The sequence below is a fragment of the Cololabis saira genome, chromosome 3, assembly GCF_033807715.1.
Source record: "Cololabis saira isolate AMF1-May2022 chromosome 3, fColSai1.1, whole genome shotgun sequence".
NCBI classification, from domain to species: Eukaryota; Metazoa; Chordata; class Actinopteri; order Beloniformes; family Belonidae; genus Cololabis; species Cololabis saira.
Window position 1 is genome coordinate 54,132,462 of NC_084589.1, and position 18,241 is coordinate 54,150,702.

General features: G+C 44.8%; 1 protein-coding gene across 1 annotated transcript in view; it reads right to left on the minus strand.

Moving 5' to 3' along the window:
* Positions 1–18,241, minus strand: part of arhgef2 (rho/rac guanine nucleotide exchange factor (GEF) 2) — a 48,890-nt gene that overhangs the window by 28,544 nt on the left and 2,105 nt on the right. Inside the window, exon 2 of the mRNA XM_061717825.1 lies at positions 1,110–1,269. Within this exon, the coding sequence (XP_061573809.1) occupies positions 1,110–1,269 (160 nt within the window). The remainder of the gene's footprint in view (positions 1–1,109; positions 1,270–18,241) is intronic.

The following is an 18,241-nucleotide window of genomic DNA, read 5'->3' on the forward strand; positions in this document are numbered from 1 at the left end:
TACCAGGAGAGAATTAAAAAGATCTAGAGGAGATAAGGAACCAGCTGCTCAGCCACCAACGCACTTTTCAGCAGAGAGACCAGAAACTCCCACACTGCCTCAGCTGTAACCATGGTAACGGCTGTGGTGGCAACACACACACACACACACACACACACACACACACACACACACACACACACACACACACACACACACACACACACACACACACACACACACACACACACACACACACACACACACACACACACACACACACACACACACACACACACACACTCATCATCACACTCATTACACACTGGTCTCAGACAAAGAGAGCGTGAGTGTGTGTGTGTGTGTGTGTGTGTGTGTGTGTGTGTGTGTGTGTGTGTGTGTGTGTGTGTGTGTGTGTGTGTGTGTGTGTGTGTGTGTGTGTGTGTGTTAATCTGACATACATCTGTTCATTGTGAGGAGGATTAACAACCATCTGTCTCTCACACACTAATGTCTCTGAGTTTCAGTTTAAATAACTGACTGATCAATCAGCTGATCAATAACCTGCAGCCCCGTCACAATAAAAGCACAATAAATTATCACTATTATTATTATTATTATTATATATTGTATTATATTATTATTATTATTAGTATTATTAATATTATTATTATTATTATTATTATTGTTATTGTTATTGTTATTATTATTATTATTATTATTATTATTATTATTATAAATATTATTATTAATATTATATTATTATTATACCTGAACCTGAACCTGTTTCCCAGAGGTCTGATCTTATTCAGATTAAACAAACATTCAGATGTTTGTCCTGCATCATATCCGGGTCTGAGACTCCACCAGCCCTAAAATGCTCAAATATTATAAATATATAAACATATAAATATATAAATATATAAATATATAAATATATAAATATACTGCGACGGCCTGAGAGGAGATTTCTGATTTCAATCCAAAACAAACGCTGAAAATAGAAACAGGACTTTCTGTGTTTTATTTCAGAATCAAGTCATTTAATATGTCCTGATCTGGACCTGGACCTGGACCAGGATCTGGACCTGGTCCAGGACCAGACCTCAGGTATCTCAGGTGTTTCTTACCTGGGCAGCTCAGCGCCTCCTTGGCCGTGATGCTGCGGTTGCAGGACGAGCACAGCGTCGTAGACGAGACGCTCAGGGAGGTGAAGAGGTGGCCGTTGCTGGACCGGTTCTCCCGCTCCCGGGCCTCCTTCTCCCGCTCCTTCAGGCGCTCCTTCTCCTTCTAAAACATAGATAATCAATACAGGCTAATCAATACACGGGCCTCCTTCTCCCGCTCCTTCAGGCGCTCCTTCTCCTTCTAAAACATAGATAATCAATACAGGCTAATCAATACACAGGCCTCCTTCTCCCGCTCCTTCTCCTTCTGGACACAGGGAGAGGCTAATCAATACAGGCTAATCAATACACGCTGATCAATACACGCTGATCAATACAGGCTGATCAATAGAGGCTAATCAATAATCCAACAATCAATACAGGCTAATCAATACAGGCTAATCAATACTCCAACAATGAATACATGCTAATCAATACATGCTAACCAATACACACTAATAAATATTCCAACAATCAATAATGCTAATCAATACTCCAACAATCAATACCCATGTTGATCAATACACCAACAATCAATACACCGACAATCAATACACATGTTGATCAATATACGTGAATCAATACACCAGCAATCAATACATGCTAATCAATACTCCAACAATCAATACAGCTGCTGACTTTCCAGACCAACCAGAACTTATTGATCACTAAATTAGATAAATATGGATTTATCTTGGATGATCAGTTATTTATCTTGGGTAATCAGTTATCTATCTGATCAGTTATCTATCTGATCAATTATCTATCTTATCAGTTATCCATCTGATCAATTATCTATCTGATCAGTTATCTATCTGATCACAGAGAGTCTGTTTTAGCCTTTCTGGCTGTAAGCAGATCAGCTGTGGAGTTCCACAGGGAACCTGCCTCGGGCCTTTAGAGGATAATGGCCAACCAGCTGGGAGTTTCTGAGGATATTGAAGACCCAGCTGGGAGTTTCTGAGGATATTGGTGAGCCAGCTAGGAGTTTCTGAGGATATTGGTGAGCCAGCTGGGAGTTTCTGAGGATATTGGTGAGCCAGCTGGGAGTTTCTGAGGATATTGGCGAGCCAGCTAGGAGTTTCTGAGGATATTGGTGAGCCAGCTAGGAGTTTCTGAGGATATTGGTGAGCCAGCTGGGAGTTTCTGAGGATATTGGCGAGCCAGCTAGGAGTTTCTGAGGATATTGGTGAGCCAGCTGGGAGTTTCTGAGGATATTGGCGAGCCAGCTAGGAGTTTCTGAGGATATTGGTGAGCCAGCTAGGAGTTTCTGAGGATATTGGCGAGCCAGCTGGGAGTTTCTGAGGATATTGAGGAGCCAGCCGGGAGCTTCTGAGGATATTGAGGAGCCAGCTGGGAGTTTCTGAGGATATTGGCGAGCCAGCTGGGAGTTTCTGAGGATATTGAGGACCCAGCTAGGAGTTTCTGAGGATATTGGTGAGCCAGCTAGGAGTTTCTGAGGATATTGGTGAGCCAGCTAGGAGTTTCTGAGGATATTGGCGAGCCAGCTAGGAGTTTCTGAGGATATTGGCTAGAATCGGACAAAAATAAAGTATAATGGTTTACTGAATTAACATAATCATTACTGCAGCTACTGTGGAACGTGGAAGATGTTTGGTTCTGATTTTAGTTAGTCAATATTCGTTAGATTATTACTTTTTTTCAACTTTTTAATTGGGTTTTGCAGATGTATACAATTATATTAAAATATTTACAGAGTTAAGCATTCTTACTCTATTTACACCAATGATCCACCTCTAATACAAACTTCCACTGTAGTTATGTATGCAGACGACACAACGCTGTACAGCACTGACCCAACTATAAATGAACTGGAAACCAATCAAGATCTAGAGAGGGTTTCTAGCTGGGTGAAAAATAACAAACTGGTCCTGAATATCTCTAAAACAAAATGCATTATCTTTGGCTGGAGAAGTAGCTTATTGGTGACCCACGGCTACATCGATCAATGTCAGGAACAGCAATAGAGCAGAAAACAAAACTACTGGGTGTAACGTTGGACGAACTGTCGTCACGGTCTGATCACACTCAGTGCGTTTACATGGGAAGTTTAACTTTAATTCAGAATTAAAGTTAATTCCGAAGTAAGTGGCTGGTTTATTCCAATTTTAAATCCGAATAGAATAATTCCGCGATCATGTATACACTCATTCAAAAAAATAAATAAATAAATAAAATAAATTAAAATAAATAAAAAAAAATAATAAAATTAAATTAAAAAATTTAAAAAAATAAATAAATACATAAAAACAATTTAAAAATAAAAATAAAAATAAAAATAAATAAAATAAAATAAAATAAAATAAAATAAAATAAATAAAATAAAGTAAAAACTAAATAAAATTAGATTAAAACATTTAAATTAAATAAAAAAATAAAAGAAAAAGGAAAATAAATAAAGAAAAAAGAAAAAAATACATAAAAAACAATAAAACTAATAATTAAAAAATAACAAAAATAAGGAAAGAAAAAAAAGAAAAGAAAATGTATACACTCATTGTTCTTTAAATGAATTTCGGTCTTTCTGCGCTGCTCGTTCCCTCACCCGTCTGTCTCCATGACGCTTATATTCCACGCTGGGCTGGTTTTCCAAACAAAGTTTTAAGATTGCAGCACGCAGTAAACGCTGGTCAAGAGCAGAGACAACTTATTTACTAAATAGCTTGGAGGACCTGGAAATAATTAAAAGAACAGATGGCAGGAAACATCAAAATGGTGAGCTTTTCAAAGTTCGAGTGGCTAAGCGGCTAAGTTTGTTTTTCTTCCGGTAGACGTAACCGAAGTTAAACTAAGCTACAACATCCTGATGTTCTTTAGAAACATCATATTCAATCAGACACCTGAATATTTCTTTAACTATTACTAAATACTAGAGACAGACAGAACCAAGACAGCAGAAAGACCTGATACATCCAACTCTAGAACTAATCTACTCAAACACTCAGTTATCTATCATTCAATAATGTCCTGGAACTCTTTACCTCCTCACATATCTCCTCACAAAACAAATTAACTTTTAAAAAACGACTTAAGGCTCAATGTCTCCCACCCCCTTCATGAGACTGTCAGAGCCCTGGAGAGCTCCATCAGTGACCGGCTTCGTCACCCACGATGCACCACCGAGAGGCATCGCAGGTCCTTCCTCCCCGCTGCCATCAGACTGTACAACCAGGCTGATCTCAGTAGCCAGTGGACTATAATATGACAATAAGATGTGCAATAATATAAGATGTGCAATATCTGCCAATCTGCCAGTCTACCTCACAACACTCCACCTGCTTTTCTTTACACCGTTTCTTCTTTCAACCAACTGTATATACTGTTCAGATTCTGTGATTATACATATTTTTTTTGTATTTTTTATATATTTTTTATTTCTGACTTTTCAGTCTTTTTACCCCTCCCCTGCATGTGTGTGCTAAGTTACTGCTGCCAACCAAATAAGTTTCCCCACTGAAGGAGAAAATAAAAGGATATCTTATCTTATCTTATCTTATCTAATGCTGAAGACCACATGACTGGGAATTTATTATTGACATTGAAATTAGTAGAATTATTATAATGATAGCAGTGACTGAAAATATATGACTAATGTATGGTATTATTAGTGCTATTATAGTGTATTAGTATAATTATAGTGTTCTGGTGTTTCTGGTTCTAGTCCTGGTTCCCCCCAGCTGGGTTCAGAGTGTTTCCTGTATCTGAGAGGAACTGTTTTTCTCTTCAGTGGTTCTGGTTTCTCTGAGGGGGGTTAGGGTGAGGGGGTCAGCTGGTTTTGGTTCTGGTTCTGGTGGTTCTGGTCCAGGTGGTCCTGGTTCTGGTTCTGGTCTAGGTGGTCCAGGTTACCCCCCTACTCAGTCATGTATTTCCTGTATCTGAGGAACTTCTGCTTTTCTCTTCAGCGGTTCTGGTTTCTCTGAGATGGGCGGGGCAGGAAGAGGAAGTGATTTCATCAGAGGTTTCAGTCTCAAAACTGAGAACTGGTCTACAGTTTGTGTTCAGACCTGGATCAGCTAGTTTTGGTTCTGGTCCAGGCTCTGGGTCAGAACCTGGACCAGCTGGTCCTGGTCCTGACCCAGAACCTGGGACAGAGACAAGCGAGTAAATCTGAAGGACTGAACTGGAAGATGAGAATCAGCCTGTTGATGAGGAGTGTGTGTGTGTGTGTGTGTGTGTGTGTGTGTGTGTGTGCGCGTGCGTGCGTGCGTGCGTGCGTGCGTGCGTGCGTGCGTGCGTGCGTGCGTGCGTGCGTGCGTGCGTGCGTGCGTGCGTGCGTGCGTGCGTGCGTGCGTGCGTGTGTGTCAGCTTTATTTATAAAGCGTCTGTTACAACATAAGTTGTCTGCAGGATGTTTCCAGAGACCAGATCATGATCCCCGATCGATTACTACATAATCAATGGTCACGGTTACACGATGTTTTTTAAATTCTGAATTATTTATTCCGAACTAAATAATTCAGAATTAAACTATTTTCCTTCCAGTTTACATGGAAATAGTAATTCCGAATTGAGGTTTCCATGGAAACCACGTTTGAAGGTCTTTCTCCAATTCCTCTCCAGGTCTGGGAGTTGGGAAGGTTCTGATTGGATAGGGAGCGGACCGGAAGTTACGTCTACCGGGAGAAAAACTAACTTAGCTACAACCTGGGGTTAACCCTAACCTCACAGGTTTGGGGTTAACCCTAACCCTGTGAGGTTAGTGTTAACCCCAGCCTCTGTATAGAAATGATCTGTTTGAAGTCTTTCAGTCAGGGTTCAGAATGCATCATAGCACAGAGACAGCACTGGTTCGAGTCACGAATTACCTCCTTATGGCCTCAGATAAGGGATTAGTGTTTATACTGGTTCTACTGGACCTCAGATAAGGGATTAGTGTCCATACTGGTTCTACTGGACCTCAGATAAGGGATTAGTGTCCATACTGGTTCTACTGGACCTCAGATAAGGGATTAGTGTCCATACTGGTTCTACTGGACCTCAGATAAGGGATTAGTGTCCATACTGGTTCTACTGGACCTCAGATAAGGGATTAGTGTCCATACTGGTTCTACTGGACCTCAGATAAGGGATTAGTGTCCATACTGGTTCTACTGGACCTCAGATAAGGGATTAGTGTCCATACTGGTTCTACTGGACCTCAGATAAGGGATTAGTGTCCATACTGGTTCTACTGGACCTCAGATAAGGGACTAGTGTCCATACTGGTTCTACTGGACCTCAGTGCTGCTTTTGACACTATAGATCATGGCATTTTACTGCACAGGTTAGAGCATGTTGTTGGGATTAAAGGGACAGCTCTATGTTGGTTTAAATCATACCTATCTGACAGGTTCCAGTTTGTTCATGTACATGAGGTTTCTTCAGAACAGTCAAGGATCTGTTATGGTGTTCCGCAGGGTTCAGTGCTAGGGCCAATCTTGTTCAGTTTATACATGCAGCCATTGGGAAGTATAATCCAGAATCACGGCATACACTTTCATTGTTATGCTGATGATACGCAGCTCTACTTGTCTATGAAGCCGGATGAAACAGAACCGTTAGTTAAACTTCAGGCATGTCTTAGGGACATCAAGGACTGGATGTCCAGAAATGTCTTGCTTCTAAATTCAGATAAAACAGAGGTTATCATTCTTGGTCCAGAGCATCTTAGGAAGGGATTAGATGGTGTTGCGATGGCTTCCAGTGCAACTGTGAGAAACCTTGGTGTTGTTTTCGATCAGGATTTGTCGTTTAAACCATATGTTAATCAGGTTTGTAAAATAGCCTTTTTCCATCTCCGTAATATTGCAAAGATTAGGAAAATCCTCTCGCAGAGGGATGCAGAAAAACTAGTTCATGCGTTTGTATCTTCTAGACTGGATTACTGTAATGTGTTGTTAGCAGGATGTCCAAGTAATTTGCTGAATAGGCTCCAGCTGATCCAGAATGCAGCAGCACGAGGACTGACAGGAATCAGCAGGAGAGACCACGTCTCTCCAGTGTTAGCGTCGCTCCATTGGCTACCCGTAAAATTCAGAATCCAATTTAAAATTGTATTACTTGCGTATAAAGCCCAAAACAGCTTAGCTCTGCAGTATTTACAAGACCTGATAGTGCCTTATGTTCCTGGCAGAGCTCTCCGCTCTCAGAGTGCATGTTTACTCGTAGTTCCTAGAGTATCTAAATGTAGATTTGGAGGGCGGGCGTTCTGCTATCAGGCACCATTACTATAGAACCAACTTCCAATCTGGGTTAAGGAGGCTGACACCACCTCCACCTTTAAAACTAAACTTAAAACCTTTCTGTTTAGTAAAGCCTATAGTTAGTGTTTAGTAAACCTCTAGCTGGTGTTGGTAAATCTCTAGGTAGTGTAAACTCTAGTGTGTTAGAGTCGCTCCCGTAGTTTCTTGTGCTGGCCCCCCCTTTTCCTCCCTTTTCTCTCTTTTGTCCATGTTGCAGCATCTTTTGCCGGACACCGGAACCTGCAGTGTGGGAGTGAGAGGGGCAGGGTAACGGCCCCTTTTGGGCGGGGGAGAAGGTTCGTCCCTCAAGACTCCTCTCCCTGGCCCTGCCCCTTTTCAACCTTTCCCCGACCCTGCACCCCAACCTGGGACTTGATGATTGGGCCGGAGCTTTGGGAGCTGCGTGCTGCCCTGCGGTCCCCACCCCTGGTCATCCCGCTGCTGCTTCCACCTGCCTGCTGTGTGCTGTTGCCGTCCCTGACCCACCAGTCTGGCCCTCGGCAGGAGGGTCCCCCCTGATGAGCCTGGTCCTGCTCAAGGTTTCTTCCCTCCTAAAGGGGAGTTTTTCTTGCCACTGTTTGGCTTAAGGTTTTTCTCCCACTAGGGGAGTTTTTACCTGCCATTGTTTATGTAATAACTGCTCGGGGGTCATGTTCTGGGTCTCTGGAAAGCGTCTAGAGACAACTTTTGTTGTATTAGACGCTATATAAATAAAATTGAATTGAAAGCCCTGTGAGGTAGATCATGTGACTGTGTGAGGTGGAGGAGGGTTGGGGTTAACCCTAACCTCACAGGGTTGGGGTTAACCCTAACCCTGTGAGGTAGATCATGTGACTGTGTGAGGTGGAGAAGGGTTAGGGTTAACCCTAACCCTGTCAGGTTGGGGTTAACCCCAACCCTGTGAGGTTAGGGTTAACCCCAACCCTGTGAGGTAGATCATGTGACTGTGTGAGGTGGAGGAGGGTTGGGGTTAACCTAGGATCTACCTCTACAGGGTTAGGGTTAACCCCAACCCTGTAGAGGTAGATTTGGACCAGCTTCTAATGAGCGTTCCTGGACAGAACCTCCTAGAACGGTGAGACCACCCTCCTCTCTTGGGTGTTTCAGGACACAAAGGTTGTACCAACCTCGCTAAAGCTTAGCAGGAATTACACTCTTTAAATTAGCGGCTCCATCGTTAAATACATCTTTATATGTGCAGCACTTTGAATTGTCTTGTACATGAAATGTTCTTCATGGTTAAATTGGCCTTGATTTAAAGGTTTAACCGATTCTTCAGGATTCTAGTGATGAAAAAAACTACCAACAATACATTCCAATGAAAAGAGGAAACCACCCAACCAACCACCCAACACCAACCCACTAACCAGCCAACGGACACACCCAATAAGCCACAAGTCCTTTTTTAAAACAGATAAATCAGACTCCAGGATCCAGACCAGCCAAGTTCCACCAAGCCACCGTCAAAACAGCAACAACAACAACAACAAAACCCTCAAGACACCTAGAGGTTTTCAAATCTCTCCCCGCCTGCAGTTGCTGGACATATTCCCCTCCAGCCCTGGTGGTTTAATCCCCCACAATCCAGCATAATCCACAAGAGGAGCTCAAACTTTTCATCGTTAACGTCTTTTATGTCTCCTGAGCGAGTTTTATGTGGAACGGACCATCCTGCTAGGAGGAGTTCGTTGAAGTACGACACCTGAAAATGGAAGAAATTGCGCCAAAATTCCACGGTTAATTAAAAATGGCCGACTTCCTGTTCAGTTTCGGCCATGGTGCCAAGAGACTTTTCTTTAAATTGTGACATGATTCAGGTGTGTACCAATTTTCGTGCATGTACGTCTAACCGTATTGTGGGGCTTGAGGAACAAAGTTTTCTAGGGGGCGCTGTTGAGCCGTTAGGCCACGCCCATTAATACAAACCATTAAATATCACATTTTTCACCAGGACTGGCTTGGTGCTAAATTTGGTGACTTTTGGGGCATGTTTAGGGGGAAAAACACCCTCCTTTCGTCAGAAGAAAAACGAGAACGAGAACAATCTCTACAGATACAATAGGGCCCTAGCACTGTCAGTGCTCGGGCCCTAATAATAAAACTATCAAAGGGTTAATTGCTTTTGAGGAGTCTCCAGAGACGAGACCCACATCATTTCCTTTTCTGGAGGTAAAGTCTCTCTCCAGACGAGTCTCTCTCCAGACGAGACTCCCTGAGGAGACGTTGCCCTGGATTATTATGGGATGGGCCCACCGGGTCAGACTGCATTTCTTGCATCAATAACCCTTTTCTAACCGGAATATTAGCAATAACCCGGTTTCTCACGGCCATGTAAACACCAATAATCCCTTTGAATAACCGGAATTTGCTCATATTCCGGTTTTTAAAAACCCCAATATTTGATCATGTGTAGCCGAACAGGATTTCCCGTCAGAAGGAGCAGGAATCTGTTTTCTGTTCTTTTCTCCAGGAATCCTGGTATTTTGAGTCCAGGACGTTCTTATAAACACGGAGAAACCAAGACCAGGAGGAAACTAATCACTGAGTGAAGGCTGAAGGTAGTTTAGTAGCTTGTGTGTGTGTTAAGGCTGATTTATGGTTCTGCGTTACACCGACGCAGAGCCTACAGCGCAGGGTCTGCGTCGATTTAACGCAGAACTGTAATTCAGGCTTTACTGGTCTGTGGGTAGAACATGACGGGGTTCTGGTCGGGCTGCAAGTGTAATAATAATAATAATAATGACTTGGATTTATATAGCTCCTTCAAGGCACCCAGAGCGCTTATTCATTCATACACATCCTCACTGGTGGTGGTAGCTCCGTTAGTAGCCACAGCTGCTACATTTGTAGCCACGGCTGCTACGTTTGTAGCCACGGCTGCTACGTTTTGTAGCCACGGCTGCTACGTTTGTAGCCACAGCTGCTACATTTGTAGCCACGGCTGCTACGTTTGTAGCCACAGCTGCCCAGGGGCAGACTGACGGAAGCGTGGCTGCCATATTGTGCCATACGGCCCTTCCGACCACCACCAACATTCACACACATTCACACAGGGCAGGTGGGTAAGGTGTCTTGCCCAAGGGCACTACGAATAATAATAAGTATCATATTGACCCATGTTTGAGTGACTGTGGCCCTATTTACACGGAGCAAAAACGGAGGCGTTTTCATGCGTTTTGGCCGTTCGTTTACATGAAAACGGAGCTCAAAGTCACCAAAAACGATCATTTCTGAAAAATCCGGCCAAAGTGGAGATTTTCAAAAACTCTGTTTTCACGTTTGCGTCTAAACAGAGGAAAACGGAGGAAAACGGAGGAAAACTGAGTTTTATTCTTCAGAACGTCACATTATGAGACAGAAACGTCACCAGCGTCATGTGTGCAACCTGTGTTTACAATTAGTTTGTAACCATCAATATTTTCTTGTATTTTACCTGTTTTATATTCTAAAGTCACACTTAAAAGTAACTCCACTTCTCTGTCACTCCAAACGAAAGACTCGTTCCGTCTTGGAAGTAAAGCCTGATTTATGGGTCCGCGTTACACCAACGCAGAGCCTACGCCGTAGGGTACGCTGCGATGCGCGCCGTACGTGTGCGTCGCCGCGTACCCTACGCCGTAGGCTCTGCGTTGGTGTAACGCGGAACCATAAATCAGCCTTAACTGGAAGTTACACGTGTCATTTGTTGATGTTTTTTCCAGGATTCTGATTGGCTAGCATGACGTTACCAGCGTATTTATGCAGATTCGTGTAAACGAAGAGATTTTGAAAACAATCTTGTGTAAACGATGGAATTTTTCAAAACGTAGAGGTGGAAATATCTGTTTTTGTAAATACCCGGCTATGTGGAAACGGGGCCTGTGTGTGGACCGGTGTGGACCAGCATAATCCAGTATTGATCAGTACCAGTCGGTGTGGACCAGTATAATCCAGTATTGATCAGTACCAGTCGGTGTGGACCAGTATAATCCAGTATTGATCGGTACCAGTCGGTGTGAACCAGTATAATCCAGTATTGATCGATACCAGTCCGTGTGGACCAGTATAATCCAGTATTGATCGGTACCAGTTGGTGTGGACCAGTATTGATCGGTACCAGTTGGTGTGAACCAGTATAATCCAGTATTGATCGGTACCAGTCGGTGTTGACCAGTATTGATTGGTACCAGTCGGTGTATGTCAGTATAATCCAGTATTGATCGGTACCAGTCGGTGTATGTCAGTATAATCCAGTATTGATCGGTACCAGTCTGGTATAACCCAGCAGTGATTGGTTGGAACAGTGAAATGCTTGAACGGCTGCAGTGAAGTGGCTGCAGCCAGCGATCAGCTGATCAATACATAAAGGGCTCAGTGATAGAGAGGAATAAAGGCATCCCTGTCTGGGCGGGGAGCGGGGGATGGGGGGGGGTCATGGGACGGAGCTGAGCTCACAGCAGGAAGAGGAAGAGAGGAAGAGGAAGAGGAAGAGAGGCATGAAGAGGCGGGACCCGGTACCTGAGCTGAGGGGGTCATGTGACCTGCAGCTGAGGGGGTCATGTGACCTGCAGCTGAGGGGGTCATGTGACCTGCAGCTGAGGGGGTCATGTGACCTGCAGGTCAGGGGGTCATGTGACCTGCAGCTGAGGGGGTCATGTGACCTGCAGGTGGAGCTGGAGTCACCTGACATCACCTGGTGGGAGGGGCCTGAGGGGTGTGGGGGTACAGAACCTGTCTGTCCTCAGCCCCCCTCCTCTAATAATAATATAATAATAATTATAATAATCCTCTACTCCCTCCACTAATAATAATATAATAATAATTATAATAATCCTCTACTCCCTCTCCACCCATACGTCCCACATATGACACTGTTGATCATGGCATTTTACTGCACAGGTTAGAGCATGTTGTTGGGATTAAAGGGACAGCTCTACGTTGGTTTAAATCATATCTATCTGACAGGTTCCAGTTTGTTCATGTACATGAGGTTTCTTCAGAACAGTCAAGGGTCTGTTATGGTGTTCCGCAGGGTTCAGTGCTAGGGCCAATCTTGTTCAGTTTATACATGCAGCCGTTGGGAAGTATAATCCAGAATCACGGCATACACTTTAATTGTTATGCTGATGATACGCAGCTCTACTTGTCTATGAAGCCGGATGAAACAGAACCGTTAGTTAAACTTCAGGCATGTCTTAGGGACATCAAGGACTGGATGTCCAGAAATGTCTTGCTTCTAAATTCAGATAAAACAGAGGTTATCATTCTTGGTCCAGAGCATCTTAGGAAGGGATTAGATGGTGTTGCGATGGCTTCCAGTGCAACTGTGAGAAACCTTGGTGTTGTTTTCCATCAGGATTTGTCGTTTAAACCATATGTCAATCAGGTTTGTAAAATAGCGTTTTTCCATCTCCAAAATATTGCAAAGATTAGGAAAATCCTCTCTCAGAGTGATGCAGAAAAACTAGTTCATGCGTTTGTATCTTCTAGACTGGATTACTGTAATGTGTTGTTAGCAGGATGTCCAAGTAATTTGCTGAATAGGCTCCAGCTGATCCAGAATGCAGCAGCACGAGTGCTGACAGGAATCAGCAGGAGAGACCACGTCTCTCCAGTGTTAGCGTCGCTCCATTGGCTACCCGTAAAATTCAGAATCCAATTTAAAATTGTATTACTTGCATATAAAGCCCAAAACGGCTTAGCTCCGCAGTATTTACAAGACCTGATAGAGCCTTATGTTCCTGGCAGAGCTCTCCGTTCTCAGGGTGCAGGTTTACTCGTAGTTCCTAGAGTATCTAAATGTAGATTTGGAGGGCGGGCGTTCTGCTATCAGGCACCATTACTATGGAACCAACTTCCAATCTGGGTTAAGGAGGCTGACACCACCTCCACCTTTAAAGCTAAACTTAAAACATTTCTGTTTAGTAAAGCCTATAGTTAGTGTTTAGTAAACCTCTAGCTGGTGTTGGTAAATCTCTAGGTAGTGTAAACTCTAGTGTGTTAGAGTCAGTAGTCATAGTTGCAGCTATAGAACAAGACTATAATAGTTAGTCTCAAATATAGCTTGGTGGTAGATATGCTGCTATAGGCCTATGCAGCAGGGGGGACCGACATGATCCGCTGGGCGGTGCCTCTCACCCTTCTTCTCCTCTCCTTTTCCCTGCCTCTCTTCTCCATTTCCATTTTTATTTATTATAAGAATCTCATAGCTATAATTTTTGTCAATGGCTCTTGTGCTGGACCCCCTTTTTTCTCTTTTGTACATGGTGCAGCATCCCCTGCCGGCATCTCTGAATGCACAACACCGGAACCTGCAGCGTGGGAGGGAGAGGGGCAGGGTAACGGCCCGGTCAGGCGGGGGAGAGATTTGTCCTTCAAGACTCCTCTCCCTGGCCCTGCCCCTTCTCAACCTTTCCCCGACCCTGCAACTCTCCTGGTAGATCTGGTGGTTCCTTATCTCCTCTAGATCTTTTTAATTCTCTCCTAGATCTGGTGGTTCCTTATCTCCTCTAGATCTTTTTAATTCTCTCCTGGTAGATCTGGTGGTTCCTTATCTCCTCTAGATCTTTTTAATTCTCTCCTGGTAGATCTGGTGGTTCCTTATCTCCTCTAGATCTTTTTAATTCTCTCCTGGTAGATCTGGTGGTTCCTTATCTCCTCTAGATCTTTTTAATTCTCTCCTGGTAGATCTGGTGGTTCCTTATCTCCTCTAGATCTTTTTAATTCTCTCCTGGTAGATCTGGTGGTTCCTTATCTCCTCTAGATCTTTTTAATTCTCTCCTGGTTGATCTGGTGGTTCCTTATCTCCGTCTAGATCTTTTTAATTCTCTCCTAGATCTGGTGGTTCCTTATCTCCGTCTAGATCTTTTTCATTCTCTCCTGGTACTGTACTACATGTACAGTCATTTCTATATTACGATTTTGTACAAGTGGTTTCATGTTTTATTCTTGTTGTTTGTGTGTGTTTTGATTCTTGCTGTGCGTCATGAATCATGTGGAGCTGCAAAACAGATTTTCACAGCGATGTTGGAAACAGTGTTTACAGGGACAATAAAGGATTCTATTCTATTTTATTTTATTGTATGAAGAACGGAGCCAGAACCAGCAGCTGGAGCAACTGGCCTCCATGTGCAGGTGAGTCTCACCTCCAGGTGTCTCTCACCTCCATGTGCAGGTGAGTCTCACCTCCAGGTGTCTCTCACCTCCATGTGCAGGTGAGTCTCACCTCCATGTGCAGGTGAGTCTCTCCTCCATGTGCAGGTGAGTCTCTCCTCCATGTGCAGGTGAGTCTCTCCTCCATGTGCAGGTGAGTCTCTCCTCCATGTGCAGGTGAGTCTCACCTCCATGTGCAGGTGAGTCTCACCTCCATGTGCAGGTGAGTCTCACCTCCATGTGCAGGTGAGTCTCACCTCCATGTGCAGGTGAGTCTCTCCTCCATGTGCAGGTGAGTCTCACCTCCATGTGCAGGTGAGTCTCACCTCCATGTGCAGGTGAGTCTCTCCTCCATGTGCAGGTGAGTCTCTCCTCCATGTGCAGGTGAGTCTCACCTCCTTGTGCAGGTGAGTCTCACCTCCATGTGCAGGTGGTACCCCTTTTCCACCAAGCTGGTTCCAGGGCTGGTTCTAGAGCCGGTTCGCGGTTGGTTCTAAGTAAGAACCGTTTGCTTTTACACAGCTGGTGCTGCTCTGCAGCTGGCCAGAGAGCCACGTCATTACGTTACTGTATACGTCACCACCACTCCCCCTCGTTTTCACCCTGATCAGGAAGCTGAGAGCCAAAAGCTGTTTTAATTTCAGCTGTAGCGCTGTTAATATGGCACTTTATTAAGTTTTAATATTTTTTCAGGTAAAGTAACCCTTTAAGATCCCCAACCTGGGCTCAGTTTATCCAAATAACGCCTGTTAAGAAATTTGCTCTGAAAATTTCGGAATTTCTGGCTGACTGCCGGCTCCGGAGCTGATTTATGGTTCCGCGTTAAATCGACGCAGAGCCTACGGCGTAGGGTACGGCGTACGGCGCCCGTCGCCGCGTAATCTACGCCGTAGGCTCTGCGTCGATCGTCACACCATATGAGGAAGCCGACAGTTAAAAGCTGTTTTAATTCCTGCTGTAGCGCTGTTAATATGGCACTTTATTAAGTTTTAATATTATTTTCAGGCGTAAAAGTAACCGTTAAGATCCCCAACCTGGGCTCAGTTTATCCAAATAACGCCTGTTAAGAAATCTGACTCGAGAGCCGGCAGCCCCGGGGGACAGCAGCTCCTCTCCTTTCCTCCTACGTACCCTACGCCGTACCCTACGCCGTACCCTACGCCGTACCCTACGCCGCACCCTACGCCGCACCCTACGCCGTACCCTACGCCGTACCCTACGCCGTACCCTACGCCGTACCCTACGCCGTACCCTACGCCGTACCCTACGCCGTAGGCTATGCGTTGGTGTAACGCGGAACCAGAACCGCGGGCTGGGAATGTTTATTAAATAAATGGATCGAGCGTTGAAGACGGCGGTTAAGTTAGCAGACTCTTTTATTATGACATCCATTTATTTAATAAAAATTCCTGGCCCGCGGGGACGGGCTGGGAGCGGGCTCGGACGCGAGGCTGCACGGAGCCCGCCGATGGAGCGGCAGCCTCACGTCCAAGCGTCCCAGGGCTGGAACGCTTCCCTGCGGGCTGGGACGTGAGGCTGCCGCTCCATAGGCGGGCACGGAGCCCGCCGACGTTACTGTTTATGGATTGTACCGTAGACCACTGCTGCTTCTGTTTTACATCCATTATTAAATTAATGGATGTAATAATAAAAGAGTCTGCTAACTTAACCGCCGTCTTCAACGCTCCGTTGTTTAAAAACGGCTCTTCCGTGTTTATTCTGCTTTGGTTGCTCAGTAACACCCCCCCAGCCCCGTCCCCAGCCCCCGACTGAACTGGTTCTTTGAGCTGGCCCAGCAACCAAAGGGGCTGGCGTAGCACCCGTTTTGAGAGCCAGGAGCCGGTGCTTAGGCTGTGTAAAACCAAAGAACTGGTGCTAAGTCTGGCTCTAGCCCAGAACCAGCCCTGAAACCAGAACCAGCCCTGGAACCAGAACCAGAACCAGAACCAGCCCTGGAACCAGAACCAGCCCTGGAACCAGAACCAGCCCTGGAACCAGAACCAGAACCAGCCCTGGAACCAGAACCAGCCCTGGAACCAGAACCAGCCCTGGAACCAGAACCAGAACCAGAACCAGCTTGGTGGAAAAGGGTATGAGTCTCACCTGCAGAAACCTGAGCTGCTTCCAGGTGATTTTAATTAAAGTCTGTTTGTAAATGAAGATTTCAGATTATTGACGACTGATAACAAAAGAGAAGTCAATATTTGAGGACAGTGTGTGTGTGTGTGTATTATGTGTGTGTTTATGTGTGTGTGTGTATAACAGTGTGTGTGTGTGTGTGTGTGTGTGTGTGTGTGTGTGTGTGTGTGTGTGTGTGTGTGTGTGTGTGTATAACAGTGTGTGTGTGTGTGTGTGTGTGTGTGTGTGTGTGTGTGTGTGTGTGTGTGTGTGTGTGTGTGTGTGTGTGTGTGTGTGTGTGTGTGTGTGTGTGTGTGTGTATAACAGTGTGTGTGTGTATAAGTGTGTGCGTAACAGTGTGTGGGCTGGTGCTCAGATGGACCTGCAGGTAACCATGGTAACCGTGGCAACAGCACGGATGCTTCAGCTGTGGAGGCGTCGGAACAACGTCCACCTCCTCAGAACCAGCTCTGACCTCCCAGCATGCACTGCAGTCGTGGGACCTCCCAGCATGCACTGCAGTCACGTGACCTCCCAGCATGCACTGCAGTCCTGGGACCTCCCAGCATGCACTGCAGTCCTGTGACATCACTGCAGAGCTTCACCTGCCCACCAGCTCGAGTAGCTGACAGGGACACGCCCACCACATGTCAATCAAAGTCAAGTTGAACCGTTGCCGCGGCGACTGGACGGAGAGTCCAACATGGCCGCCGCGTTTAGATGATTAGGGAGTTGGTAGCGCGACGGTTACGGAGGAGACGGCGGCCAGCCGTTGGCTGAGCCGCCTGTCAATCAATCTACTGGAAAATATGTTTCACACACAGAAGAGGAGACGAAGGCAACAACAACAACGATGGAACAACAACAACAACAACAACAACAACAACGGCCTCTAAACCTCTAGAAACGTAAACGTGGAAAAGACGTTTTTAACATAAAAACCTGGTAAATTCTGAAGTTCTGGTAAATTCTGGTAAATTCTGCCGGAGCTGAAGTTCTGGTTCTGTTGATGTGGACGGGCAACAGCTTTAGCATCGTTGTTGTGAAACCCGGAATGGAATTGTATTGTAATGCACCAATCACCACAACAAATTCCTTGTGCGTTTAACAAACTTGGCCATAAACCCTTTTCTGATTCTGATTCTGATTTCTATTTCTGATTTCTATTTCTGAAAGGTGCTATCGCTAATTTACACTGATTAATGTAAGTTCATTAATATACATCGTCTAAATCAGGGGTGCTCAATACGTCGATCATGATCTACCAGTCGATCGAAAAGGTATTATTGGTAGATCGCGTGACATTAAAAAAATTGACGTCAACCTATCATCCATCCGGTCTTTTGATTGATATACAGGGCAGCCAATCAGATGACATCTGAATTTTGTCTGAGGTCATAGGTCGCTGCGCATGAGAAAACAACTGCGCTAAGTGCTAACTAACTAGCAAGCCGAGTTACGGCCAGTTTTCAGCCTTTGGTTTTTTCTAGGGCTGAAACGATTCCTCGAATAATTCAAGTAATTCGATTACAAAAAATGATCGAGGAATTTTCTCTGCCTCGAGGAATCATTTAATTTCTTTTTTTTTTCGTTTAATTTCACCAG